We start from the raw sequence: 27,228 nt of genomic DNA on the forward strand, positions 1-27,228 counted from the left end.
CAATTCGTTAAGAACTTCTGTGACAACATTAGAAAGAAAAACCAAAAATAGAACACGCGCAGAAAAATGAGGTCACCGATAACTCCTGGTACATTCCCAGAACAAAGACAATGACTGGACAGTGGTTGTTATCAGAAACTGGAATTGAACACTCGCACTATTTGTCCTGTATGTGTTCAGGTCACTTATTTAAAAAAATATGTCAAGATTCTTGACTTGTGGTTCTCATAACAACACTGTCCAGACCTCACTTTTCCTTTCAGGTCTATTTGCTAATAAGTCTTCATTCACAACTCCAGCACTCGGATGAACCAGCTCCCCTTTTCTGACGTTTGGACCAGAGTAACAAGTTCCTGGTTGTTTTCATTCCTCCAGAGAGCTGCCCATCACCAGCTGTAGCTCTGCAGTCTCAGTTCGTACACCGTGATCACGCTCTCATCTCATCCACCCACCGCGGTTCAGGGGCATGCCGGGCGGAGGGGGCAGGGGCACCTGCGACTGTCCTGGGGGCCCCGGGGGAGGAGGAGGGTACCCACCAGGAGGAAGGCCGATCCCTGGAGGCGGTACGTGGCCCGGCGGCATGCGAGGCGGTGGCGGCGGGTAGCTGTTGTACCCTGGCGGCGGATAGGTTGGGGCCAAGTTGGGTGGCGGGTAGGAGGAGGGAGGGGGAGGGCCTGGAGGCGGTGCCGCGGGCGGCGGGTAGACGTGTGGGTGGTAAGGCGGTATCGGGGGAGCGTAGCTGGGCGGCATGGGGGCGTAGGAGGGACCCTCTGTCTTCATCAAGGACTGGAGACTCTGGTAGCCCTCTCCGGACATGTAGGAGCTGGTGGTGGACATGATGTAGTTGGTTGGTGGAGGCGGAGGAGGGCGGTGCGGCAGGGGAGGTGGCTGGTGCGGAGGTGGAGCGTGTGGAGGCGGAGGAGCCACTTCATTTCCTGGTTCGGCTTCGATGGGAGGAGCTAGGGTGACGGGACAGAGAAACGGCTGGTTAGAAATATGCCAGGAAATAACAGGAGGCTACTCTGCAATGAGCTCTCCGTTCCCAGACAGTGAGCGCACGGCCGGGCTGCAGCCACATAGGAGGTCTCATTATCAGGCTCAAGCACTAATCAGATTGGTCTGGGATAGGTTAGGAGAATGCGTTGCGTGGGGAAACACGTCCAGACGAGTTGTGGTTACGTAAGCAGACTGAGAGGACTTTGGGTTGTTTTCTGAGCTGCGGTCGCAGGCGGGCGGGGGGGGGGGTCCCCGGCAGCTCATTATGGGCTCGTTTGGTGGCACACGCTCACAGACAAGCAGGGTGTCGAGAAGACGGACAGGACAAGGACAAACACTCACTCTTACCTGGGGGAGGCTGCGATGTGGGCAGCGGAGGCATCGGGCTCTCCAGCCTCGGGATCTTTGATCCAACTTGTTCTGCAAATTGTAAATAGAGCAGTTAGGAAGATGCAAAAAAAAAAAAAAATCTGCGAGAACATTAAGAAACTTTTTGGTGAACCGACTTTTATCTAAATCAGTGGTTCTCTACTTGTCTGAACAGAGGAACCATGTTTTTCCTCCTTGGTTAATCAGTCTAGACCCAAGTTTTTAAAATTTTCATGAAAAAAATGGAGCAGTGATACACAACGCCTTAATGCATAAACATAAAATAAACAACAACAAAAAAAAGTTAAAGAAAATGTAAACGTAATGTTTTACCTGGAGCCTTTGGTTCCTCTTTTGGGGATGTCTGAAACAAATCGGAAGGAATAGAAATACTCTTTTAGGCAGGTTATGTTGAGAGTTTAGAGGCGAATCCAGTTAAACACAAACACAAACCGTATCATCTGCTGGGACATTTTAAATAAACGAAGAAATCCCCACTGGAGGACATTTCAAGCGTTCCCTTACGTGTGAGCGTTTGAGCTGGCGTGCAGGGCTGCCACCCTGAGGGGACGTCTTCTTTGGTGGTGGGGGAGGAGGGTTGGCGGCTGGGGGCAGCCCCTGTGGTGCCGGAGGAGCGGGGATCGGTAGAGCGGGCACCCGCTCCTTCTCCTGCATCTGCTGAGGGATGGGCTTGTTGCCCTGGGAGTACAGGTCCAGGATCTGGTGGCAAATGTCTGAAAGACCAAGACATGTTGTGGTTGAGACGAGTCTGAAAGGCCATCAAACAAACATCGTAGGGGAGTACCGAGGCGCCGCTGTGTCGAGTACCTTCGAGCAGCTCAACCGGGACGTCCTGGACGAACTGCTCCCACCAGCGGCGTGAGGACTGCTTGGCCGTCCACTCCTGGATGTCGAACTTACAGAGGCGGCCTGCCAGGTACATGACGGCCACGGCGATGATCTCCGGCTCCCACTGCAGAGACAGCATGGTGCACAGGCTGCCAGGGACACATTGTGGTTAAAGTCTCCTCTAGCTCTTGTCAGACGAGGGTACAATTCCTCTCAAATGAAGTTCTGGAGCCTTAAAAGACTATTTTCCAATTCTATCCCGTCACGTGCCCCATTACTTTTATTACTTTGTGGCATTTGCCTCTTTTTGCTTGCACTCGATAGGAAGGCAGACGGGAAACGGGGGAACAGAGAGAAGATGGTGACATGAAACAAAGGGCTGCGACCGTATTGGAATCGGGGATGTTGCAGTTATGTGGTCTGTACGAGGCCATTGTGACATTTTGATTCAATCCTTATAGCCAAGATTAAAAAAAAAAAAGAGTGCAATTGGGAGGCGGCGTTTCATCGCCAGCTGCTCACCTGTCATTGACAAATGTCCATGCCATCTGGAGCACCTTGCACACTTTATTCTTCTCCCCTACAGCAGGAACACAAATCAAAGCCTGTGCTTCACTGGTTCTTCATATCAGAACTATTCAGACTGTGTGCTTTTGATGCCATAGATTTGTATCCGACCTTACCTTTGAGCTGCTTGACATAGCGCAGCAGGAACATGTAGGGGTGCTCCACCTGCAGGTCGAACTTGATAGTCTGCAGCAAGATTCTCTCCAGCACCATCACCTCTTCCTGTTCAAACAAGTAGGAGTACTTCAGTCATCTCCCACCAATCTGACTTTACACGTAAAAGTCACCTAAATAATTACATTTTCAATGTTTCTTTTTAACCATAAATACTCCTGTTGTGGAGGCTGAGCAGACTTAGTTTAAGCGTTTATGAGAAAATACACTATATCTGCAGAGTAAACTCTTATAAATCAAGGATTCTTCTGTAGTAACATGAAAAAAAGACTGTTTTTAATTGCTTGCCTGGTTTTCATCTTTCCAAAGTGATTGATTTCAACTTTTAACTTAAAAGAAATAACCTACTGTGCAGAAAGGTCAATTGTTTTTCTAGTTTGGCAAAAAAAAAAAAAAAAAATCTGCACATCTTTGGTTGTTTTTGGTTTCATTTCCTTATAACTTTAATGAACTTGGCATCATGGCAGTCTGCCTGCCTCACAGTGAGGTCATAGTGAGGTCATAGCGGCCCTTTGCACTACATGATAAGTCTCACGTATGCAATCCATCAGGAGGCTTTGACTATTCGCTACAAGGCTGCAGCATGTTTTCATGTTTTTTCAGAGCTACATCATATTATGTCTCAGCTCCGTAAAGCTGGTTTCGCTGTAAAGACTGATCATTACTTTTACGGAAACAAAATCCATAATTGAGGATGGTAGGTGTGCCTGATCTTTGAATTTAAGGCACCTATTTTGTTGCCACTGCTAAAATAGGGAAAATATAAGAAGCTTCACCTTGGGATCATCTCCAAACTGGGCAAACTGCACGTCATTCAGTAAGCTGCGTGCTGTTTTGATGATATCTTTGCACTTCTTTGGGGTTTCCTCGACTTTTCCAGCCAAGAAAAGACAGCAAGCACCGGTGACCTGTTGACACACAAATCACACCATTAAATCCTGCACATTTAGTCCTGTTTCAAGAATCAGAAAAACTCAGGATGAACATAAACTGAACTCACATATCTGGGAAACTGCTTGAAGGAGTGAAACATGTAGAAGCGGTGGAAATATATGATGCCAGTTGCCAGTGTGTCATAGTGCCTGATGACAGTTAAGGATTCACAGAAAATATTTACAGGTACGAGTAGATGTCAGCTACATGAAATACAGATCTGTGCTGCAATGATCAGTGCATACAACAACTCTGTGCTGCATGCTGTAAAATGTTCACATCAACATCTTTACACCACGATGTCAACATAAATCCAGTAAATAAGTATAAGAGAAGCAAAAAAAAAAAAAAAAAAAAAGAGCCACTTTTTAACAGGGTATATGATTTTGGGTGTGTAGCTTCTTCATAGTTTTGATCTTTATGTCTCTAACTTGTCATCTACTTTATTTTAACTGAAGCAAGTGGCATTAATTTATCTTGTAGCCCGTTCCCCAGTATTCAAGTTAATACATCAATCAAGGATACAGGCCAAGTCGAGTCCCGACGTCGAATATGAAGCGGGCTCCTTCTCTCCGATACCGGGCCTCTGTGCCGGGGTCCAGGCCCTCAGACTGAGAGGGGGTGTGGGCTAAATCCTTCTTGTCCCAGTACCAACATGGCTTGATGTGGTCCAGAATTGCTTGGCCAGTCATCAACAGGTTCTCCTTGGATTCCTTCATTGATTGAGGAGAGGAGGTAGATGGACCCGCTCCACTGGACTGTGAAGAAACGAGGCAGACAGATTATAAATAATGGGCAAAAAAGAGAGAGCAAAACCTACTATCTCTACTACAAATGAACCAACAGCCCAGTGACACACACACACACACACACACTTCATAGGATTAAAAGCAAAACTGAATAAATATATCAAAATATTACATCCAATATCAACAAAGTTATAAATTGAAGTTGTCCGATGTAAAATGAATGCTGACAAGTCTGGTTGTATGAAATCCAATTTTTATTTTCACAAGAAAAGATGCGGATATTATCTCTGCAGGTTTTCAGATTGACAAGGAGTTTATTCCATCCTATAAAAGAAAAGGCAGGTTGTGCAAAACTGGAGCCTCATTTAGGGTGAAGCTAAAATCTCCTCTTGAAGCAGATCGTGCAGCTCGACTCGTTTACTCAAGAGAGGAGATGAACGATGGCAACACATTTATATATAGTACTGTATATCGAAAGAATATCAGCTCAAAATCTGATTTGTTTTTTTTGTTTTTCTTCCAGCTCCCTAATCCTGAATCAATCGGGCTTTAGTCAGAATCCCTGATGAAGAACATGGAGGTCCAAACAGTGCAGCCCTCAATTTAAGATTTAAGGTCTGCCACCTTTACTTTACTGGAGACTTTAAGTACCCTGGAGCCGCTTGAATCCTCACCCCCACTACCGGGGCTGTTCAAACTCAACAGCGAGAGAGCCGGATAAGGGAGATCACCGGAAAAGGCCCGCGAGTCGGGGTTTGATGAGCTCACGTGATTAACTCAAGAGTCAGGACTAAGTAAAAAAAATAAAAAAAAAAAAATACTGAGAGGACAGCCGGCTGTATTTGATTAAAAAAACGTCCCTGAATAGAGACAAGTCAACGTTGTCACTTTAGCGGGTGAGTGCCGGCGAGCTAACTCGCTCCACTCGAGGTCTCAACGCTGAGACTGGGAGCCTCCTCTTGTCCAAAAGTAGCCCTAAAAATCCCCCTTTTTAAATCCTCCTCCTGTTTATAAGGAACCACGGCGCTTACCTTTAACATGTAGGCGTCCGGGTAGATCACCTAAAATCGACCAGTGTGTGAGTAATCCGCAGTTATTCACGAAAAGTTGGCTAACAAGTAGTCAACAACACTCCCCATTGTAACAAGGGTACCGCCATTTTGCGGTACGTCAGAGGGCCGGTGGAAGACGTCATTACGCACGTGTGTTGTGGAGATTTTAGTTTTACACTTCCTCTGTTAAATTAGTTTATTCGATGATGTAACTCTTATTTCTACTACTGGTAAACCCCTTATATGATAGATGTAAGAGGGAATTCATAGTTCTCCTCATGGAGAAAATATGTTGTTTACAGTATTCTCCACTAGGGGGAGACAAAGAACGTCTCTTGGACCTCGGCAGCCAGGACTGGATTTTTGAGGTATGCAGTGTGATTTGACCGCATGACTCACTTTTAACAAGATTGGATTTTTGAACACATGTAGTTTATTATTTGTTGACATGACTCACTTTAAAAAAATAAGTAGCCTACATTGTTGACAAAAGCATTACTCTGAATAAGGCTGGGCAAATCACAAGAAAGTAAACTAACAAACATTTCGCCTACGTTTCACTACATTTTGAATGATCATTTCATACTGGATTTAGTTTTTACAAATAGAATGTAAGTTTGTACCTCTGGCTCCAGAGCTGTACTGCACCCAAATGATTTGAGCAGGTTGACATAGAGATTTGTTTTTGACAGTGTTAATTTGATCTTTTATATTACTGTTGGATTATCTACACAATTACTTGTACACAATAATGGCATTTTAGCTCAAAAAGAGATATATAGAGTAGATTAGGACATAACATAATTGTAATAACAGTCATTTATAGACATTATAACAGTAATGATGTCACCAAAAAAAACAACAACAACATTATCTTGTGTTTTATTGATGAACCAGTAGTTTTCTATCCACGGTAAATGTAACCCAGTATTGCATTGGTGCTGCCTTGACCCAATTTTGTCCCACTTGTTTTTGTGTGTGTAACATAAAACGAGTAGCCCACCGCAAATCATTGACTTGTTACATGTTACAGCCATTTGTGATCACTAATTTAACTTCAATACAACTAAAAAAAAGAATAATTTAATGTGTTTTCTTCTCACCCAAAGGTATTGCAATCCCTTATGGACATGTAACTCTGGCTGCAAAATGTTGGAGATCTATCTTTGGTCGAACAAGGATTTTATGGTGAGTGATAAAAATATCATAAGTGTAAAACAAATTTTTCTTTTGACTTTTGTGGCTGATATGACCCCCAAAAAAAGAATAATCATCATCATCATCTGTGCTTGCTTTAAACAACACCATGAGAGCAGACTACAAGTAACATCGTAGGTCCTCTTCCTTCCCCTCCCACTCTGACTTCTGAGAAAATGCCAGCATTGAATCATTTACTCCGTCCAAATTAAAATTTGGAATCTGCATGCATTATATATTCACCCCTGCTCGGACAAATCCTCTTAACTGTGGGAGAAATTGTCAGGATGTGTCCTGTAGAAAAGTAAGAGCCTTGTCTAGTTATATCGCCCGTAGCAAGGGAGCATCTCAATCTGTCACTCAAATCCACACACACACACACTCTCACACACATACTCACACCAACCACAGTAAATCAGCTTATGAATAATATATACTTATACTTTCTTTATTAATATTAAACATTGCATATTGAAGCACCGACTATAAGCAAATCCCAAAGCAATATTCATATTACCAAGAGCTCTCCTGGAGTGGACCTTTCATTGTTTGTGTCAGTTCTGTCACGTTGCGGTTAAACACATCAAAAAGGTCTGCTTTGAAAGGTTTTAACCTCGACAACACAGAATCCTCTTCTTGTTCTTAAAACCTGTCATTTTCCTTCATGCATGTCGGCCTATTTTAAGATACTGTGTTAATGTCATTTTTGTATTGTTTTGAGAGTGAACACATGGGAGAGATATTAAAAATGGAAGATAAAAGGATGTAATGAAGGCATTGACCCAGAATCAGAGCCGGTTGAACTGCATGTACTTGTGTCCACTGATGTGCAAGAGCTTCCCTCTTCAACTTTTGTCACTCGGCTCACTTTTAATGTTTTAACATAAATGATAAGTGTCTGGAATCTCCTTAAATCCTGGAGATTTTTTTGGGGGAAAAAAAGGGCTTGAATGCCAACATGATGTATCCTGTGAGTTAGACAAAACTTTCATCTCAGCGTCACCTCCTCTCTAGTGCAGATATTGCCCTGCGGTGTGTTCAGGTATCTCCTATTCAGTAATGGCACTTAACCACGAGAGATGCGTGTCTCCTCAGAGGCAACACTTTGGACTTAAAACCTTTCCTGTGTCCACAAGCAGGGTATCTGTGGTTATGCTGGCCCTGTGCAACTCAGCTTAAACTGCCTTTGCCCAGAGCCTGCAGATACAAGCTATAATGGAGACATTGATGTATTATTGAGAAACCCATGGGTAAGGATCAAGGAGCTGCTCGCAGCCAGCAGGGATGGCGAGAGAGAGTGTGTGAACTCGGGATAATGTTTTCCTTCAGCATCCAATGTGTCCACGACTGCTGCTGCTCTCTTGGCCCAATGCGAAGAAGAAGAAGAGATTTCATGTAATATCACATGCTGAATTTATGCGCTCCAGTCAAAGCAATATGCTTGACAACATGCTTGGCCTATCTGTGAAAGATAGTTGTTGTGCTGTAGTGTTTCCATGTGGCGTCTGCTGAGGTTATGTCTACTTGAGCCAGAGCTGAGATGACATTTCATTTATATAAATAATTACTGTCCTGAAAGTCCCCTAGGCCTGCCCCGAAGCAATCAAACTTCTAATGCTCTTAAAATTGCCCACCATGTTTTATTAATGGCCGGCTGTAAAATGTATTACTATAGCTGCACACTTCTCTGCTGATCCACGAGAAAATAGTGTCAACTTGAAATGCCCGTGTGAGGCTTTTATTTTTATTCGTCCATGTATTTCAACCAGATTACGGCACAGCACAAGTTTGAATTGTATGGTAAGATGAAAAAAAAAAAAAAGGAAGTAAAGTGCGTTCTAGCTGAGCTGCAGTCCGTACGTACAAAGCACTTATCTGTGCATACATACACTGATCCAAATGAATACAGTGAAGCATGTGCAGAATGATCGCCAATTAGTGCCATTAATTGCCTCTGAGTGAACCTGATCTGTCCTTCAAGGACTCTCTTAGATTTTGAATTGTCTAAATGGCAAATTAAGGATGCTTCATTCTAAAAATAAGAATAAAGTGTAGCAGTGCTGTGTAAAGGCATCACCCCCTAAACAGGTCTGTAATGTCTCCTGACTGTGCCAACAGAGGGTACTGTTGCCTCACAACATGTTTAAATTAACCCGACAACAAAGGTCCAGCATGCTGCTTTTTTCACCTCTGATTCAGTGTTTGGAAATATGTGAGCTTTACATTTATTCGGAGCATTGCAGCCAAGAATGCTGCAGTAACATACAAGTGCTGATTATCAGAATTAAAGGTGACCTTTGAACCTAATTTGACCTGTGTCTGGGGGAGGTAATGGTGCTCTTGAAGTGACCGTTTTTTCAAAATAATTTCCTTCTCACATTTCTTGCTGGCATTAGATAAAAGGGGGGGGGAAAAAAGTTGTAAATCACAAGAAATCCATTAATGTGTGAAAAAGAAAACTATCAGACTGTTTTACATCATGGTTGTTATGTACATTGACCATAAATACAAAGGTGAGACGGTAAGTTTTAGATGGTAACCGGACACTCCTTCAAAAAAGACCAGACAGTATGACCCTGTCTTTGAAGTAAGTAACCACTGATGAGTGATAATTACTTTTTGCAAGGAGATGATCGCTCCGAGCTCCGGGGAGCCGCCGCTAGTTGCCCCCAGAGTCCGTGTTGTCCGCCGCTTTCACATATCTGTGGTGTCGCGAGCGTCACGGACGCACTTGAACTTGAATCCCTTCCCACTCCACGGAGGCAAGCTCAACCACACACACACACACACACACACACACACACACACACACACACACACACACACACACACACACACACACACACACACACACACACACACACACACACACACGCGCGCGCGCGCGCGCGCAAATGCGGGCTCGCCCCAAACAGAGCATCTTTTATCGTGTGAGTCAACAAGAAGTAGCCTCAACACTGCAGGAAACAGGGAAACATTGGACCTCAGCTTGTTGGAAGAAAAGGAGGAGGAGGTGTCTTGTCTGCCCGCCTGCGCTCTCTCTCTCTCTCTCTCTCTCTCTCTCTCTCTCTCTCTCTCTCTCTCTCTCTCTCTCTCTCTCTCAATCAACGAGGCTACTGCCACCAGCGCCAAGAGTTGCCGTTCCGCGCACCGATGCCAAAACGCACAGGAGGAGTCAGTGCCAAAGGGTCATTTTAGCGCACCACTGCTGAAATGGAAGGACTGTAGGGAATCCTAAAGTAAACATCTACCGTTTGACCCCAGATGATATAATTATATCATTAAAATTAAGAAAAGGGAAGAAGGGAAAGGAGCTAAGTAGGAGCCAACATCCATCACCGGTGGACCGCTCCGTACTTCATCTGTCATCACGGTCGCTGCAGAGGTGGGCAGTCCAGGATTTTTATCTGCAAAAGCTCATTGCAAAATAGTACTTACCTGCTCATATATCAGCTCATCGGTCGCTTGTAGCCAACTGCTTCCTAAAACTACACTTTGGCTTCCTTAATTCAGGTGTTGCTTCCTCCGAAGACGCTGCAGGACATTGTGGACAAACTGGTCTTCCATCCTTATTGCGCTCCTGTCCGACTGTTCACCTTCCAAACGCGCATCAAAGTTGCAGCTACAAACTGTGAATAGCAGAGGGATTAGGAGGAGAGAGGGGGAAAAGTTGATCACCTGCGACCCAGAGAGGACCGACATCACGGTGCAAGCCGACTCCAAGTGCCGTTCACCGGGCAATGCCAGAGTAAATGCCGGGGCAATGTCCCGCCGCAAGCAGGTGAACCCGCAGCACTTATCGTTGACGCACAGGGAGACAGTACAAGGTGAGTTTAATTCTTTGAGGACTTTTCTCTTCCTTCGTTTACTGGTTTAAATGATTTATTGTTTGTCATTATTTCTGATTTTCAGGACAAAATAAAACCTTTTATTTAGGAAAATAGATTATATTAATAACCACATATTGTTTAAAAATGCGCCGAACGTGAACGATGATTACTGATTTGTGAAAATAAATCGACCATGTGATTACACTTGTGCACAAACACGAAAAACAGTACGTTGTTGTTCGTTTTTAACACACTTTTAGACTCACTTTGAGTTATTGCAGGTGTTAATAACAGGTTTTTAATTTTTTATGTATGCACTACAGAATAACATTTTAAACCGCCTGTTCAGCTTCATAAGACTTTATACTACAAGAGATGATTTTATGACAACTACAGTGGGGGTGTCTGGCGTAAGTGTGTGTTTGTGTGTGTGTTTGCTTGCATGCACGCACGTGCATTGATCGTGTAATCCAACATTTCATCACAACAATTTGTCATTAATTTCCCCAGCATATTGTAACATGTGGCTATATATATATTTACGTGTTTTGTTTCTCATTTGTCACATTTCTAAATATTTATTTGGTGAATTTGCACAGGAATTTGATTTAAATATAGTTTAAAAAAATGTATCTACTTTTTTCTGTCTTTCTCCTCCGCTTTCACTCTGTCACACACTCTCACATCCACAACTGCAGTCTCAAAATTATTTCTTTCTGGCCACCTAAAGGCCTGTCAGTAGGCTACTCTGACATTTTAAGAAAAGAGCTAAAATCTAAAAGTGAAAGAATATAAATTTACTTTGCAATTATACACACACAAAGAAAACACCAAGGTAAAAACAATTTAAACTTTTTTTAAATTTTTTTTTATTAATGCGATCTTTTAAACAGGAGTCTCAACTTCTTTGAGAGCTTTTCAAAGCTGCGACAAAAATTTTGGATTAAATTGCGCAGATGAAATCTGTGGAAGGTTTTTTTCCCCTGTTTTTTAGGGGGGTTGGGCATATGATTAAAAAGTCGTATAATCCAATTTCAAATCAATTATATCAATCTAACCTTCATCTCCCAGCGCTCTGCTGTGCCCAAATCCAATTTCATAGAGGCCTAATCTGGGTAATTCATTGCAGAAGTTCATGATGTAATCTTTGGCCAATCTGTTTTGTGTTGAAAACGGTTAGGTGCATTCCGTCCCACCCGACACATTCAGCATTTGGACTAATCATTTATCCCATTCACTTTGTCTCCCTCTCTCATCTCACTGACTTTCCTCTTATTGAGTTTTCAGTTAAAATAATTACGCCAGTTTCAAATGCAAAGAGCAAACAGAAATACAAACGTTGGCCATGACCGCTGCTGTTATTTTTCTAATTGAGAAAGTGTCCGCAGTAGGTTTTAGCCAGATGACAAATAATGATCCGGTGTGACTATTGATCTGACAGTTTATTCTCCGTGTTGTCAGAGTCGCATGCCTGTCAATTAATTAAGGTGGAGACGAGTTGAACTCCTCCATCATTAATTTTCCGACTGAACAAAACTGTCTAACATAACTACAGTTTCACCTGAGGCATAAGTGTGTGTGTGTGTGTGTGTGTGTGTGTGTGTGTGTGTGTGTGTGTGTGTGTGTGTGTTTAACATTTACCTTATGAAACATGGCAAATAATCGCAAGGTGTTATAACCATTTGTCTTTAGTGAACCTGTACAAATATGGACTAATTGTTAAATATTTGCTTCTGCTCCCTGCAGCCATGGGTCACTTTGTTTGACATCTTTTGCATAATAGTTACAGGAAACCTTACAGCACCTGCTGCAAAGCCTGCAAATTCTTAAACCTGTGGTGCTGAATGTAGATAGTTGCCTAATTAGACTGATAATTGGCTCTCACAGACTAGCTGTAATTTTCGTAATTTATTTGTCCAGCTGAAGCTGTGTTCAAATGTCCCCGGGATTCACCTGTTCCTGCCTTAAGCTTTTCATGACTGGTTTTAGAGATCTTTTTTTAAAAAAATGTTTTTTTATCATCCCCGACCTGTCTTTATCCTCACTGAAGTGTCACACAACAATTTCATATCTGCAAGTCCTGACAAATGTTTGATGTTCAGGTCAATCAGGCAGGAGTGCTAAAATGGCTATGTGAACAAATACAGTAGGATGCTGAAAACCTCGTCCTACCTGTTCTCTCACATGATACACTCTGTCTCCTGCTTGTTGAACTGTGGCCTCGAGCACTGACAGTCACCTGAGAGGTACAAGTGCAAGAGTAAAGAAGGACTGGACTTGCAGGTATTATTTTTTTTTTTCGGCCAAATGCAGAGCCAAAAACTGGACTTTGTAATGACAAACAAAAAGCTTTATTTGTAATATCCAAGTGTTCTCCTTCTGCAATAACAATGTGTGTCTGTGAGCGAATGTGTGCACAGATGCACCTCTATTTCCATAAAGCACCTAAGCTATGTTTACCATATGTGCATGATATCTTAATAATAGCACCACAGGCTGTGATGGATGGAAGGCTTTTAATGTAGCTATCATTCAGTGTGTGGAGGCTGCAGGCTGCTGGGGGCTCTTTCCTTAAGATGGGTGGGTCTGGAGAGGGCCAGGAACCCACCTCAGGCTGGAAGATCTGAGGACCGCTGGGGGAAAAAAAAACCCTCTAATTTGATTGAGTCAACATAAAATGAGAGTTTTTTTTTATGTGAATAGTCAGAGAAATTTATCAAAAGAAAACCAACCTGGAATTTGTTGTTCGTTCCTAATATTTATCCAGTATTTTAATATCACACAGTACATTTCAGTATCAGCTGTCAAGACCAGTCATGAGGTATCTCTTTACACAAGTAATAATGTAAGGTTCCTGCAGGATGCCAACATATATCAACCACATGTCAGATGAGGGGTTATTCTGTGTAACTGAACACAGCCGTGTGCCCTGCAGCCACAGGCCTATAGGTCATGCACTACTTGGGAGTGCACAGAACCTGAATATCGGCATATTTCTGGACAGGCTTCGAGTTGGAAGACTGTGTGCTGGAAATGTACTTGTCAGGCCAGACATTTAGAGGGACGTACGAGTGACTGTAACTGCAGTGAAGGCACTCAAGTATGCGCTCAGAGAAGCACACACACTCTGCATAGGCTGTGAAACTGCACAAATCATCCCCTAACTGCATGACCACATTTACAAAGTGTATACATTCACACTCTGACAAATCACATGTAACGAGCTCGTCTGTCTACAACTGATCCGACCTTCAGTTTACAGTTCATTCTTTGTTTCATTAAGACTCTTATAGGGAAAACATCCCGATGGGCTTTTTTAGGCTTAATGATTCAGCTTGGAGTCACATCAATAACAAAGAGAACTATCATACAAATATCCTTATGAATCACTTGCAAATTAATGTGGGACCACGGTTGTTTAGCATCACTGATCTCTCTTATTCAGAGACTGGCAATATTTGAGATCTAATATCAGCATTATTCCAGATAATTCCTCTCTGGATCGAGCCATGGAAACGCCTCGTGATAACTGTTTACTCTCAGAATTGGCATGCTACTTGTGAAACAGTTAATGTTTTCTTCTTTATTCGCACCATATGGCTGTCAAATGATGGAAATAAACCCACCGTACGCACTGCAACACCACAGTAAATATTCACACACATTGTGGTAACCGGATGATAATCTCACAGGAGATGCCTGCTGAGCAATTTATGATTTACTGTGAGGTTCTGCAGCTTGTTCTCAGATTTTCTTTCAATATTATTGAACACATTTAATCAGTTTTGCAACGCCATAAAGCTTCTTTTTATTATTATATCTCCAAAATTGTTTGGCAAATTTGATTTATATCTCCAAATGTCATGCCTCATAGGTTGCAAGTCATTTATAGCGATTTAGTGACAAGTCACAGTCAGCTGCAGTGCCATATTTTGCTCACTTTCAGGCTGATAATCTAAGATTTATGATAAGGAATGAGACTGCTACAGATTAAATGGTGATAAGATAATGAAACACACAGGCTTGGCCTTACACAACGCACACTGTTGCAGCTCTCTCTGGCAATCGCAGCTGAGAAAAAGGGATAGGCTAAGCGAGGCCGCTTGTTGTTTGAATTTTTGATTGCAACCATCTGCAATGTTGCTGGTGTCATTTATTTTCAATGACAGCGTGAATCTTACCCGACTTTCCCTCTGGGGGTTTACACATAAGACTGTGTGTGTGTGTGTGTGTGTGTGTGTGTGTGTGTGTGTGTGTGTGTGTGTGTGTGTGTGTGTGTGTGTGTGTGTGTGTGTGTGTGTGTGTGTGTGTGTGTGTGTGTGTGTGTGTGTGTGTGTGTGTGTTTTTAGCTCTGAAAATGGAAGGGGGAAAACAAAGAAAGAGAGACAGGTCTGAACCCATACAGTATGGTCGACTGTCATATGAGTGCCCATAGCCTTACTTTGCCTTCAGCAACAGAACAGAGTGTGCAGCTGCTATTAAAATGTTGTGAGGTCGGGACTTTAGTGCCAACGGAAAATAGTTTAATAGTTTCTGTTTAACGCTCATTCTGAGCTTTTCATCAAATTCAAATTTAGATAAAAAGAAGCGTTTAAAATCCAGAAAAAAAAGAAATTTTGCTTGTTTCTTATTCAACTTCGGACAAAGTAAAACTTGTTGAACCATGGTATGAATTTTTCTTTGTCGTCGCCTTCACCTCAGGAACAATGAAACCACCAGAGTCCTCATCTATAAGAGTATATCAGAATTAATCAGGGATTAGTTGGATTTATAGGTGCAATTATTGTCAGAGCATATGACAAGAGGCCAGACTGACATATATGTACTCTGGCATGTTTTACCAACCTAGCTTGTTTTACCTGGCCACTAATGGGAAAAACACAAACAAGGACATCACACTTACTGTATCATTATGTCAGTTTTGACAGTATAATTACAATACAACTGTGACCAAACTGCATGGGAAGCATTTTAACATTTGCAATTAAAAAAATATCTCTGTTGAAAATTCAATTATTTCTTTATTAAGTGCTTTCTGGCCAGGCGTTTAAATATTCTTCTTCTTCTTTTTGAAATTTTTTTTTTTTTACTGTTTACATAAATGGAAATTTTGGTGAAAGAGGCCCATTGTCTTCGGCTGTGTCTCCCATCTGGTACATATTGTGCAGTGGCAGAGTGCAGCAGCAGCAGCAGCAGCAGCAGTGACTGGCTGACTCTCTCCTCATCAAACTGATAGGGGGTGCTCTAAGGCTGCCTGACTTAACTCACACTTGATAAGGCAGAGTAGCAGGACTGTCATTGGGTGAATGTAGCTCCAAGTGTGTGTGTGTGTGTGTGTGTGTGTGTGTGTGTGTGTGTGTGTGTGTGTGTGTGTGTGTGTGTGTGTGTGTGTGTGTGTGTGTGTGTGTGTGTGTGTGTGTGTGTGTGTGTGTGTGTGAGTAAGAGAGAAAGACTGAGACCAAGAGAGAGGAATAAAGTATGTGCGGTATCATGTTAGACAGCTGAGTTTCATTGCTATCATCACGCCTTCTCAACGATGGCATGTTTGACAGTGCGTCAGCTATGCTCCTTTACCTATCAAGCATGTTCCTCTCACATAGGAGTTTATACAGAGGAATTAGACACTGTCTGTCACCATGATAGGCCACATTAGTGTTATTCTTTTGTGTGTTTGTGTCCAAGTGTGTGTGTGTGTGTGTGTGTTTTTTTTCTTCCCTGCATGCATTCCTTGTTCGGTTCCTTCTTGCACACTTTTTTTTTCTCTCAGGTGAGCCTCAGGGATAGACGAGTGAGCGGGTTTCAGACAGGGGTGCGGTTTTGAGATGTCCGACTAATATTGCAGTGTTACAGTCACCGTGCCAACTCCGGCTAATTTACTGCGTTCTGCCCCTGGCCCATGTTACTCTAACGTAGGTTAACAAACAGGCCGTACTCTGTTTGTCTCTCACAGCCAGAGAGAATCAAGTTCAAATGGCCAGAAGTCTGTCAGCTCTTTGCCTCGGTGTTGTCCTTTTCTGATTTACGACACATGCGGATCTGGATCTCATGCTACCTGTCTTGTTTTCAGAGTCAAAAATGAGAGCACGCCATATTGTTATAGCAGAAAGATCTCCTGCACGGCCCTACTTATATGCACTGCGCATACAGTATGTGCACACTTACACGGCTCGTGTGAGCACTCTGGAACATGCGAATTACGGTCACAAGCTGTGAACTGTAGGTAAATATGTGTTTGTGCTCCTTCTTAGCCGCCAAAGATTATGAGATGGAAATTATTTGGCGGGCGTCCAGGAACCCATCGCCATTTAGAGAAAATATATTTGGCATCGGATCATCACTCCAGGGCGAAGTGAGAGGACTGGAACGTGTGTGTGTGTGTGTGTGTGTGTGTGTGTGTGTGTGTGTGTGTGTGTGTGTGTGTGTGTGTGTGTGTGTGTGTGTGTGAGCGTGTATGTGGGTGGATGGTTGATTGGGTAGGGGGTGGAGGGTGATTCATAGTTACAAAGAAATATTTAAAAAGATAAAATTTTTGTCAAAAAAACGAGCCGAATTCTGCCCGAGTTTTAGACTTATGACTGTGAGTTTAGAGGAGCAGCGCCTCCCTGACAGTTTGAGATCGCTGATAAGAGAGTTTAGGATCTCTGCTCTGATAAATACACACCAGGATACACAAACGCACACACCCTCTTTGTCTAATCTTTACAATTATTAGGGTGTCATGTTTGGAGAAAGAGAGAAAAGAGGAGGTGTGTGTGTGTGTGTGTGTGTGTGTGTGTGTGTGTGTGTGTGTGTGTGTGTGTGTGTGTGTGTGTGTGTGTGTGTGTGTGTGTGTGTGTGTGTGTGTGTGTTGGAGGGGGAGAAGATGCGGGTGCTAGAAGTGGAGACAGGCAAGCTGCTGCCATGCTTCTCTCCCAGGCATCAACACCTCTCCCTGGGTACCCGCTCACTCAGACGCCCCTCGGAGTCTCTGGAGCTTCAGGTTTCCTCCGAGCTCTTTGGAAGAAGACACATTTTCAAACCGGTTCATCAGAGTAGAGTTTAAAAAAAAAGAAGGAACTTGTCCATGAGGGATTTACGTTAAGCTGAGGGACAGAGTCCACGCCATAGGGGAGGAAGGAGGGGGAAGATTGTTTAACGGTTATTAATGACTGTGTCAGATCTGTGAAGAATGAGATTTACTCTCTTAACAGGACCCCGGGTTTGGCTTTATAGATTTTTCTGTCTGTGGAGAATACAGTGTTCAAACTCACCTGAATCCAAATTCATTCATGTTACACACACACACACACACACACACACACACACACACACACACACACACACACACACACACACACACACACACACACACACACACACACACTCAGACAGTTTTTTCCTCCTCATTTTTCTTTTCACTGTCTTCTTCTATGATACACACAAACCCGAACACGCACACGCACGCTGGTAGATGTGGCCTGCGTTACGCTACACTTTGTTCTGCATAAGCCGGGGCTCCCACGTGATGAAGGCAGCCGTCTAGCTATGACAGCTTAGTGCAGCAAAGGCCCTCGCCGGAAACCCAGCCTGCACTGTGAGATGAATAGCTTCCTGGCCACACACAAACACACATACATACGCAGTGTGTGTGTGTGTGTGTGTGTGTGTGTGTGTGTGTGTGTGTGTGTGTGTGTGTGTGTGTGTGTGCCGGGTCCCACCCACGCAGATCTCTCAGATAAGCTGCGCAGGTGTTTGTCTAGGCGAAGAAGCTTTGCAGCGGCATTGTTTTTGTGCCATGAAAGTGACACAATTGTGACTGTAATGATCATCTGGAATGGTAGGGGGGAGGGGCTTTTATCAGGTAATGTTTTCAGGAGTGACCAAACCTCACTGTGTGTTTCTTTTTCTTTGTTTTTCCCTGTTTTTATTTCTTTAAAACATATCACTGTTTGACATCTTTTACTTTCCTTTTCTCATTCCTGCAGCAGAAGCCAATCATGACCCAGGGGCGGGATCTCCATCTCCAGAGCCCTCCACCCTCAGTCCTCGGAGGGCGGTACCGGGAGAGCATGATCTGTTGACTTGCGGCCGGTGTCAGACCAACTTCCCTCTGGGTGATATCCTGGTTTTCATTGAGCACAAGCGCCGTCTGTGCCGGGGGCCCGGTGGCAGGCCGGGGTCCTTCTCCAAGCCCGGGGAGGCCGGCGGTGTCATGGGCATCTCCATCTCTCCCAGGGCCAGGTCGCTGGAGCTGGGTAGAAGGTCCATCCCGGTGGAGGTGGGCATCCAGGTGACCCCCGGAGGAGAGGAACACGAGGAGAGGAGGCTGACGCCGGCCAAGGGGATCTGCCCCAAACAGGAGAGAGGAGGTACAGAGACCGCAACACACTTAGAAGAACCAATAATGATCTCAATGCTAAACACACAGCTGTGAAGAGAGTTTTCTTGTCGGTAAAGATGCACACACACATGAACACACACACATCTCTCACCTGTCCAAGACAGATAGCTCTCTTTAAAGCATCCCAGCTGTTTGTTATTTTGACAGTGGCCTTCAGGAGGGATTAATGTAGCCTGAGATGATTTTATTAGAGTGAGTGAGAGCCGCACTGTGTGTCTATTCTGCTATGTTGTGAGTAAAACATCACACACATAAACACACAAAATATCACACACACACACACACACACACACACACACACACACACACACACACACACACACACACACACACACACACACACACACACACACACACACACACACACACACACACACACACACACACACACCAAAAAAAATAAGAAACCCACACACACATTCGTAGGCCTGAAGGACTTCTTCAGCTGAAACCAATTGTGAAAGGCGAGGAAGAAGGTGATAGAGGAGCCGCCCCCAGAATGTGTGTGTGTGTGTGTGTGTGTGTGTGTGTGTGTGTGTGTGTGTGTATCTCTTCTGTGAGTGCACGTCACGTGTCTGAGCGTTTGTAAAGAAATCCTGCAGCATATGAAGAGGTTAAGAAAGCTGATTAAAATTCATCTGTGTGCGTGGTGAGGAGAAGGGGATTAATAAAGCAGCAAGGCCGCTCATCTGGCTGTGAGGGGAAGGGAAAGGGAAAAGGGGGAGGGGGGGGCAGGGCCTGTAGACTGCCAGCGCTGCAGGGAAACCAATTCAAAGTTATCAGAGGAGACAGTCACCATCGCACCCAGAGAGCTGGGGAGGCTGTCCAGGATTACACCAACTCCAGGAGACGAAGAGGGAACTGGTTAGACGAGCGTAGATGGCTGCATTGTAAAAGTTACCAGGCAGAATTACATGCAAGATTTAACACACAAACTGATCAGCGTTACACTGTTATGTCATGGTCCGACTTCAATTGTAAAGGGGAGGCTTTTCTATTACAAATCTTCACAGTATATTATCAGACTGGCCTGAGTAATGTCAGATTATTGATTGATATATCAGAGTTGCAATATTCGTTAAATTATTTACAGCGTTCTTACTGCCATGACACGTCTGAATTACCCGAGTGGTTCTACTGGTTTCACATATTTACACATATAAAAGGTGTGAATGCGGACCTATGTAGATGTCATGACAACAGGGTGTTGCTGCTTGGGAAACAGCATTTTTTTCCCTGTCCCATCCCATATGAAAGATTCGTGAAGCAAGTAATTTCATGATCAGGTTCAATCACCCCCAAAAATGAAAGTCAGACAACCTGCATATGACAAAGCAGGTAGATGGTCTAAATAGAGAGAGGCTCTGTGGTTTAGTTTTAGTTCTCTGTCACGCATGGTTTTATTTTTTTCATCATTCCAGGAGACCAGGCTGAAAAAAAAGTACGCACATTTATTAATCTGCACATTTTGTTCATTTTGGAATCAAAGACATCTTTTGTCATCGGTGCACAAATCTGTACATGTGCACAGTTTGCTGTGTGTGGCCAGCAGCTGTGTGTGGCCACCATCTTGCGCGATGGGAAATATCTGTTGAAGGAGATCACAAACAATATGTGACAGCACGGTTTTGGATGTCACTGCTAGTTCCAGAAAAAAAAAAAGAAAAAAAAAGAAGCTTGGACAGAATATTTTTCTCACCAGGAAAATATATTGATTACAAAAAGTAATAACTGATCATCAATCAATAACAATGTGGCTTTTGTTAATAGGCAAATTTTTCAGTTTAACTTTTGAAATTTAATGAGAATTTAACAGCTTTAAGCAGCAACAGAGAAGAAAAACAGAACTCATGTGGGACATTTGCAAAAAAAAAAGTCTAAATGCATTTTACATTTTGTCTGTTTGGTGGTCAGACGAAAAAACGTTGAGGCCGAGTTAGTGCGTGAGTGAGCCTGTTAGAGCAGCAGTCAGTTTGTCATTCAGACAGACAGTCTTATCACTAAGAGAAGAAGACATGAAAGCACTCGAAGCCCCGAATGAAAGAGAGGAGAGCTTTGTTCAACACATTAGATTGCCACTCAAGGCAGTCTCAAGTTTCAACCAAATTAGATTACATTATTAGGTCTAATTAAGTCCAAAGTGTTAGAAGCACTCACACTTACACACACACACACACACACACACACACACACACACACACACACACACACACACACACACACACACACACACACACACACACACACACACACACACACACACACACACACACACACATTGTAAGGGAACATCATATTGGTTTGCACATGATATTGAGGAACTTTGGGACACACAACCAAATAAATATATGATGCACAGGTGACAAAAAAAACACAAGAAAAATGTACACCAACATTTACTTGCAAGAAATACTTGTGCTGCATGCAGAGCACCCTCCTAACCCGCTCGTCTCCTGGAATTATTTTTTTTTTTTCACCTGGCTGTGTTTTATAACATCCTGTCTGGCCTCTTTGTCTGTCAGCCTGCTTGCTTAAACTGCAAACATGCTGCAAGGCTAGCAGATTCAACCCCAAAAGGTGCAAACATACACACACACACACACACACACACACACACACACACACACACACACACACACACACACACACACACACACACACACACACACACATGCAAAAGCACATGCGTCCTCTTTTGTACACACGGGGTAGATGAAAAATGGCCCCTTCTGTGTGCCCTGTGTTTTTTTTTTTTTTTTTTTCTTGAGTTTTCTCTTGCTGATGCATGCACTATGTGTGTATATATGTGGGCTTTGTCAGAGTATGTTAATATGTGTGTGTGTATGTCCTCCCCTGCATGAATTTGTATATGTGCTGTTAGTGTCTGTGAGGAATGATGAGTGTCACCGGGCGAGCGAGAGGTTGTCGCTAGGGGAGCGTTACCATACCGAGACGACCCTGGCCCTGCTTTGAACTCCTCCCAGGACGCCTGTCGGGCCCCCTCGGAGCACTTTAAGACATTCAGTACATACGGGCCAAGCCACATCATGTCAACCTCTCTCTCTCTCTCTCTCTCACATACACAGTGGATGGAGATCACACAGTAGATATTATTATTGTATGAGATGATGTGACATCCTCCAACTGTTTCTCTCTCCGACCACCTCCGAGCTCCCTGATGTCACTTTTGTGGGTGTATCAGGCTGAAGAGTTTTTCATTGGTTTGTTGTTTTTTGGTGATACCGATACTGGTGTTCTTAACTCGTAACCAAAGTGACACTGGGTTCATGATCAAAGTATTTAAATGAGATACCTGCCTCTTTAAAACTGTCACACCTACATGTAGAAAATGTCTGCGGGTGTGAAAGTGTGTTAAGTGCAGAGTAGCATTTTGTGACCCGATAAGATCAGTTTTTGCTTGAGCTAATGGGCAGTAGGGGATTTTTTTTTGTTGTTTACCTTAAATGAGTCATTTCTGGATGAAAACCCGTGGTGTCACATATAACGTATCAGAGGTGATGATGGCCTTGTGCACAAAGAGGTCAAATCTGTAATGTTTCACTTCTGGCTGTCACTAAATAACAGTTTCCACACCTCACTTCCAACGTAGATTTGAAGGTGTCCCTCTCCTCTCTCTTCTCCTTTTTCTGCCCCCCAGCCCCCACCACTCCCCAACCCCCCTTTTTTTTTTTTTTTTTGCCCCACCACCCAATGCTCCTTTAATCACCTGGCTTGCTCTCATTTCCATATTAAATAGGCTTTAATCATGAAAAGCAATCAGGCTTTTGCATATTCATACCTTCCCCTGTACGCCGGCTTCCCTGTCTCGCTCCAGTGCCAAGCAGCCAGTAATCAGTAGGCAGGCGGCGTAATGCCATAGCCCCGGCCCATCGCATGAAAACACACACACTGCGTGAGTTAGAAATAACTTCACATGCTACTTACGTATTATCTCTACTCCAAGAGAGAGCGAGGGAGCTGGAGAGAGAGGGAGAGGGGTGAGAGATAAAAAAAGAAAGATGGCGAGACTGATCCCTGATTTGAGCTGCGAATATTTGTACAGAGGCTCAAGGAAAAGTCGATTTGCATAATGACTTTGTAGTTTTGCATTAATCACATTTGCATATGAAAATGCGTTAATTACTCCTGATGATTTTTTTTTTTTTAAACTTGCTTCATTTGATGTCCAAGCTCTGGGGTTGTGATTAGGGGTCACATGGTGGGAGCTGTGTAGGTAGTGCAGTGCGTGTACACTTGTGTGTGTGTGTGTGTGTGTGTGTGTGTGTGTGTGTGTGTGTGTGTGTGTGTGTGTGTGTGCGCCTGCATGTGGGTCTTCTGCTGCAGTTAGTGTGTTTGTGTGTTCTTACATGAGTGTTTTGAATGCTTGCCAGGGAATTTATCTTGTGTCTGCTGTAAGGCATGTGTGTCTATTTTCATTTTTTAATTTGTGTACCTGTGTGTTTGTGTGTGTGTGTGCATGTGAGTGTGTGCGTTACCCAGTTTCTGTGAGTGGCAAATATGTCCTTATTCCTCTGTGGGGGAAAAAAACAAAGAGGCGTATATTCCCCTCTCCATTTCTATACACAAGTTGTTTTTTTTAAGAACATTAAGACACACTTTTAGAGGTTTAGATGATTGATTGTATTAATTAATGCTTTTTTCTAACACTCTAAAAATTAAAAAAATAAATACATCCAACGTATACGGCAACAATTTTCCTATTTTATATTAATTTATGATCATTGATGTTTTTCTTTCATATAAATGGAGATACTTTTGCACAATGCTGCATCACTCTGCATAAGTAACCTGCATGGCCACTTGTAGGCAGTTGCAGGCTCAATGTAAGATGAATAATCATTTATTTAACTGCAATTTCAAAATTTAATGTTCTAAAAAATTTATGAAAGCACAAACCTATTTTGCTATGTTTCCTGCTGTGATTTGCGCATTTGTATATGGTGGTGAACCTGTGGAAACACAGCAAAATAATATTAGCTTAAAATTAAGGTAAAATGTTTAAATCCTTTGCAGTCATTAATTAACTTTTTCTATGTCTCTCTATGGGTATTCCAGTTCACAAACACATCTCTGTCTGTCGCTATATGTATATGTGCGTGTGCGTGCGTGCGTGTGTGTGTGTGTGTGTGTGTGGGGACAATTACAGTGTACGTGTTCCTGCCTGTGTATGGGCCCCTAATGTTGTTGGCCCATAACATTGTGCCTCAGACAGGACCACCCCAGGGGCCGTCTGACTCTGCCTGTGTCTGTCTGTCTGCTCTGTGAGGCAGGGTCAACTAGGTCTATAAGGGAGCTGCTAAAATGGCACAGCTGCACGTGCGCACAACACACACACACTCACACACACACACACACACACACACACACACACACACACACACACACACACACACACACACACACACACACACACACACACACACACACACACACACACGCACGTACGTACGTAAATGCATTCACGTGCACATGCAGGAAAAAAGAAACATACAAGCAGTAATACACACACTGATAAGAGAGACACACACAGAAAACACACTGTATGTGCATGCAAGAATGCACACAGTGATTCTCATCTCCCATTAAGGCCTGCATCTCCCACCAAACACACACATGCACACGCACGTCCACGCACAGCTTAAAGGCTCCCACATGAAGGCATCAAACACTCCACAGCCAGCTTTATGGCACTCATATGGCAGCAGATTTGATATTTTCCTACCACAGCGGGGGAATAAAACTCGCCACTAATTTGGACTGCGAGCGCCACCGCTAACTTTCAGCATGTGCTGACTGACTGTGTCTTCCAGATGTGTGGACTCTTTGCTCCTTAACAGCCTTACTGAAGAGGCATTAGAAACCTCACACCCCGTCCCAGCTCCGCATGGAGAGTGACGCTTTGGTATTCAACACAAACACAATGCTTGGCGTGGAGCTGTGAGTGAAGTGCTGATGTGAACTTCATGGTCTCGCTGCTATGGACCTTAAGTTGTCTTGTGTCAATGGGAATCCCTGAATGTGTTTATGTTCTTTGTGTAAATAGCTATAATAAAGGTATTTTGAGTGCTGCTCACCTCCCCTCTCTGGTGGTGACATTTGAGAGCAGGTGTCTGTCCATCAGCGCTGAGTAATGTAGCAGATTTTTTAAAGAACCTACTGTACACACCTATGGCTAAAGTCAAAGTACGCCTGTGTATATACACTTTTAAACACACGCGTACACACACACACACACACACACACACACACACACACACACACACACACACACACACACACACACACACACACACACACACACACACACACACACACACACACACACACACACACACAGGATCTTGAGCGAGAACCTACTCAGCAATATGTGCACCTTCACTCCTCAGAGACTTCTTCAAGTGAGCATGTATAAAATCCTCCATATGTCCCTTTTAGGAGAAAATGGGGTGCTTTTCTGACCGGGGGCATTCACTCACCATTTTCCTATTTAAAAAGTAGAGTGTGTTTCCCTTCGGCAGGAGAAGAGCTGCCATTAGTATTTGTGAAAAGGAAAAGAGATGCTGCTTGTTACCCAATCAGACAGGGGTAATCCTACTTGCTGCACTGTTGTTGTTCCTTTCCTCTTATCTTATTAGCGTCCGGCTCAGATTGGGTGGGATTGTGGGAGAAGAAAATAAGGAGACAGTGTTTACGCCGTATTTTTCCTTTTTACAGGCTGCTTCGCCGCAAGAGATATTGAAAGCCTTTCATGGTACGATTCCCCCTATTTCATCCACTTATTTGTCTCGAGCGGTTACTCGGCGAGAGAGAACACGAGACAGAGACACACATGAAGAACATCAGCTGCCTTTATGTCACTTTGTCACTTAAATATAAATCAGGATTGTGTGCCAATAACAATATCCAGTATATAAATCAAATACTTCATACACAGTAAACAATCCTACACAGTAGTGATTTACTGTAAGTGGTAAAAGTTATGTGAAGAAGGGAAACAAGAAAAAAAAAAAGCGGAAGTTTGTGCACAAAGGTCATTGTCACTTTCGGTTTTAATCTGACGCTAAAGTGTTTCTTTCTCGCTTAAATCAAATCACGGACAACCATCAATTTACTCAGGTTTTGAGATATTTATTTCGGCCTCCTTCACAAAACGAGGAAGAGGAAGGGAATTTAATTTGTGCTCAAAAAAAGAATACCAAATAAAAAGGAAAAAAGCCACATCTTCTAGACACAGACCCCGTTTCTCTGGATTATCCACAGTGAACAGTTTTTATTGGGACTATTTTTGTTGGTAGAAAATACTTCAGTTTCCAGTGAAAACTGTTTTACAGTGATGTTTGTAGATTACCCAGAATGTCAGGGATGTTTTATTCGGAAACATATGGTGAGGCTTAATAATTGAAACGCATTTTTTCAATTGTTTGAGCATACTTCCTTTTAACATTTTGGGGAAACAGACCATTAATTGAATGGATGCTAACAGTGGTCCTCCTGGCTTTATTCATTATGTTTCATTATTTTCTTGTTTTACTTCTTTCTTTCACTTCACCTCATTAAAACTGCACTGCCATGTTGTAGAATAAGAAAGAAACATCAGCTCTGCTCTGTTTTGTGGATGAAAGGGGGCTTGCACTGTCATGTCCATAGATGGCATTGCAGACGGGGGAGTTAACTGCTCAAGGTTAAGGGGCTACACTCTCCCTGCATTCTGGCGTAAGTCATGCTTTTCCAGAAAGCCCTCTTCTCCGTGCCGGTCTTTCCCAGAGCAGAACAGAGCGAGCCAAAATGAAATAAAGCCTAAGATGTTATCAGGGTGATTGGTGCCAGCGGAGCTTGTCTGGGCCTGTGGTCTGGCGGGGCAGCGCTGGCCCGTACCAGCGCTTGTACATGTGAGTGTGGGTGTGAGTGTGTTTATGTGTGTGTGTCCTAGAGGCACTGGATAGATGAAAGCTTTCTTTAACCATAAGCTATGCAGGAGCCGTGCCAGGAGCAGGAAATGTATCAGCGTGATAACAGCCAGAAAGACAGAGAGAAAACGAGAAAGAGAAAGAAAGAAAGAAAGAAAGGAAGAAATCACAGAGAGGGAGAGACAGAGGGAGAGGCCACATGGA

At 43.4% G+C, this 27,228-nt stretch overlaps 2 protein-coding genes across 3 annotated transcripts in view; one reads left to right on the forward strand and one right to left on the reverse strand.

The window, feature by feature from the left end:
* Positions 1-5: 5 nt before the first annotated feature.
* On the reverse strand, positions 6-5,784 carry ccnk (cyclin K). Its single transcript, XM_069703156.1, has 11 exons — positions 5,669-5,784; positions 4,414-4,646; positions 3,956-4,037; positions 3,732-3,863; positions 2,898-3,003; positions 2,737-2,794; positions 2,194-2,363; positions 1,891-2,099; positions 1,699-1,729; positions 1,345-1,416; positions 6-959 (listed from the first exon to the last, which is right to left on the reverse strand). The coding sequence occupies exons 1-11, from the start codon at positions 5,675-5,677 to the stop codon at positions 436-438; spliced, it is 1,626 nt and encodes a 541-aa protein (XP_069559257.1). The 5' UTR covers positions 5,678-5,784; the 3' UTR covers positions 6-435.
* A 4,174-nt stretch (positions 5,785-9,958) lies between these two features.
* Positions 9,959-27,228, forward strand: part of bcl11bb (BCL11 transcription factor B b) — a 29,743-nt gene continuing 12,473 nt past the window's right edge. The window contains exons 1-3 of one of the 2 annotated variants that reach the window (XM_069703157.1): positions 9,960-10,271; positions 10,400-10,713; positions 18,681-19,064. In XM_069703157.1, the coding sequence (XP_069559258.1) occupies positions 10,650-10,713; positions 18,681-19,064 (448 nt within the window). In that variant the 5' untranslated portion in view covers positions 9,960-10,271; positions 10,400-10,649. Of the gene's footprint in view, positions 10,714-18,680; positions 19,065-27,228 lie in introns of both variants that reach the window. The other variant, XM_069703158.1, reaches the window with a different exon arrangement.

The sequence above is a fragment of the Brachyistius frenatus genome, unplaced genomic scaffold, assembly GCF_029030835.1.
Source record: "Brachyistius frenatus isolate BFR_SWC_R1_liver_20210118 unplaced genomic scaffold, ASM2903083v1 Contig_44, whole genome shotgun sequence".
Classification (NCBI taxonomy): domain Eukaryota; kingdom Metazoa; phylum Chordata; class Actinopteri; family Embiotocidae; genus Brachyistius; species Brachyistius frenatus.

Excerpts from the sequence above, each read along its gene's own strand:
- ccnk (XM_069703156.1), bottom strand. Across the intron at positions 2,795-2,897 it reads CTATGTCAAGCAGCTCAAAG|GGGAGAAGAATAAAGTGTGC; the intron begins GTAAGGTCGGAT and ends TTCCTGCTGTAG. Across the intron at positions 1,730-1,890 it reads GCCAGCTCAAACGCTCACAC|ACATCCCCAAAAGAGGAACC; the intron begins GTAAGGGAACGC and ends GATTTGTTTCAG.